This window comes from Cystoisospora suis (genome assembly GCF_002600585.1).
Source record: "Cystoisospora suis strain Wien I chromosome Unknown contig_1899, whole genome shotgun sequence".
NCBI lineage: Eukaryota > Apicomplexa > Conoidasida > Eucoccidiorida > Sarcocystidae > Cystoisospora > Cystoisospora suis.
The window spans coordinates 4,979-5,757 of NW_027154699.1; the positions used below are offsets into that span (position 1 = coordinate 4,979).

At 45.4% G+C, this 779-nt stretch overlaps 1 protein-coding gene across 1 annotated transcript in view; it reads left to right on the forward strand.

The window, feature by feature from the left end:
- CSUI_004153 (iq calmodulin-binding motif domain-containing) overlaps positions 1–779 on the forward strand; it is a gene marked incomplete at its 3' end in the record, with an annotated part of 6,039 nt that overhangs the window by 4,202 nt on the left and 1,058 nt on the right. The window contains exons 5-6 of the mRNA XM_068064347.1: positions 7–105; positions 577–737. Coding sequence (XP_067923677.1) covers positions 7–105; positions 577–737 — 260 coding nt within the window. The remainder of the gene's footprint in view (positions 1–6; positions 106–576; positions 738–779) is intronic.

A 779-nucleotide genomic window follows, 5' to 3' on the forward strand; every position in this document is an offset into this window, starting at 1 on the left:
CTTTAGTGTTATGTCAGTTTATCATTCGTCACACGGCAGGTCAAGTTCGCTACGACGCTCGCAGTTTCGTCTCCTCCAATGCTCAGCCCTATGTATTACCTCCAGGTAGGAGGAACAATGGANNGGGGGGGGGTGAACAAGGGGAAGGGGGGAGGAGAAGATGGAGTTTGGGTATGGAGGAGACAACCAGGGAGGAACGAGTAGATGTCTCTCTAAGTGGTAGACTGTCTTCAGTTCAATTGCAAGCCATATAGATAGATAGATAGATGAATACTTTCTCATCAGACAAGAAGGTATACATGACAGGACAAGACGACAAAAGCGTAGCGCCATGGCGCGACTTCAGTAGTGGTCCACACACCCACACAGGGAGAGAGGGAGAGCAGGTAGGTCTAGACATATATATCTATGTATTTTCCAACCCTTCGCACGTATCTGTCCGTACATATGTATATAGACGTTCTTATATATCTTTCTCTATCCATGCGTAATCTGTGTATTGCAGGCGATGGAGTCATCCCTATGCACTCCCTTCTCTTACGTGTCTCTCTCTCTGTCTCTGTGTGTGTATGCTAGAGTTGAAGAGAGCTTTATCAAAGACCAAGATTCCTTTACTTCGGTGTCTATTAGGAAAAGACGAAGAAGGGAAAGAAGACTCGATCCCTGACACTCTTCTACGTACGGATCTTTCTATGAAACTCCAGCAATTCACAAGCACATCTCTTGCTCTCGGACAAGTAAGACCTTCTTACACCTCCGATAGATAGATAGATTAAAGA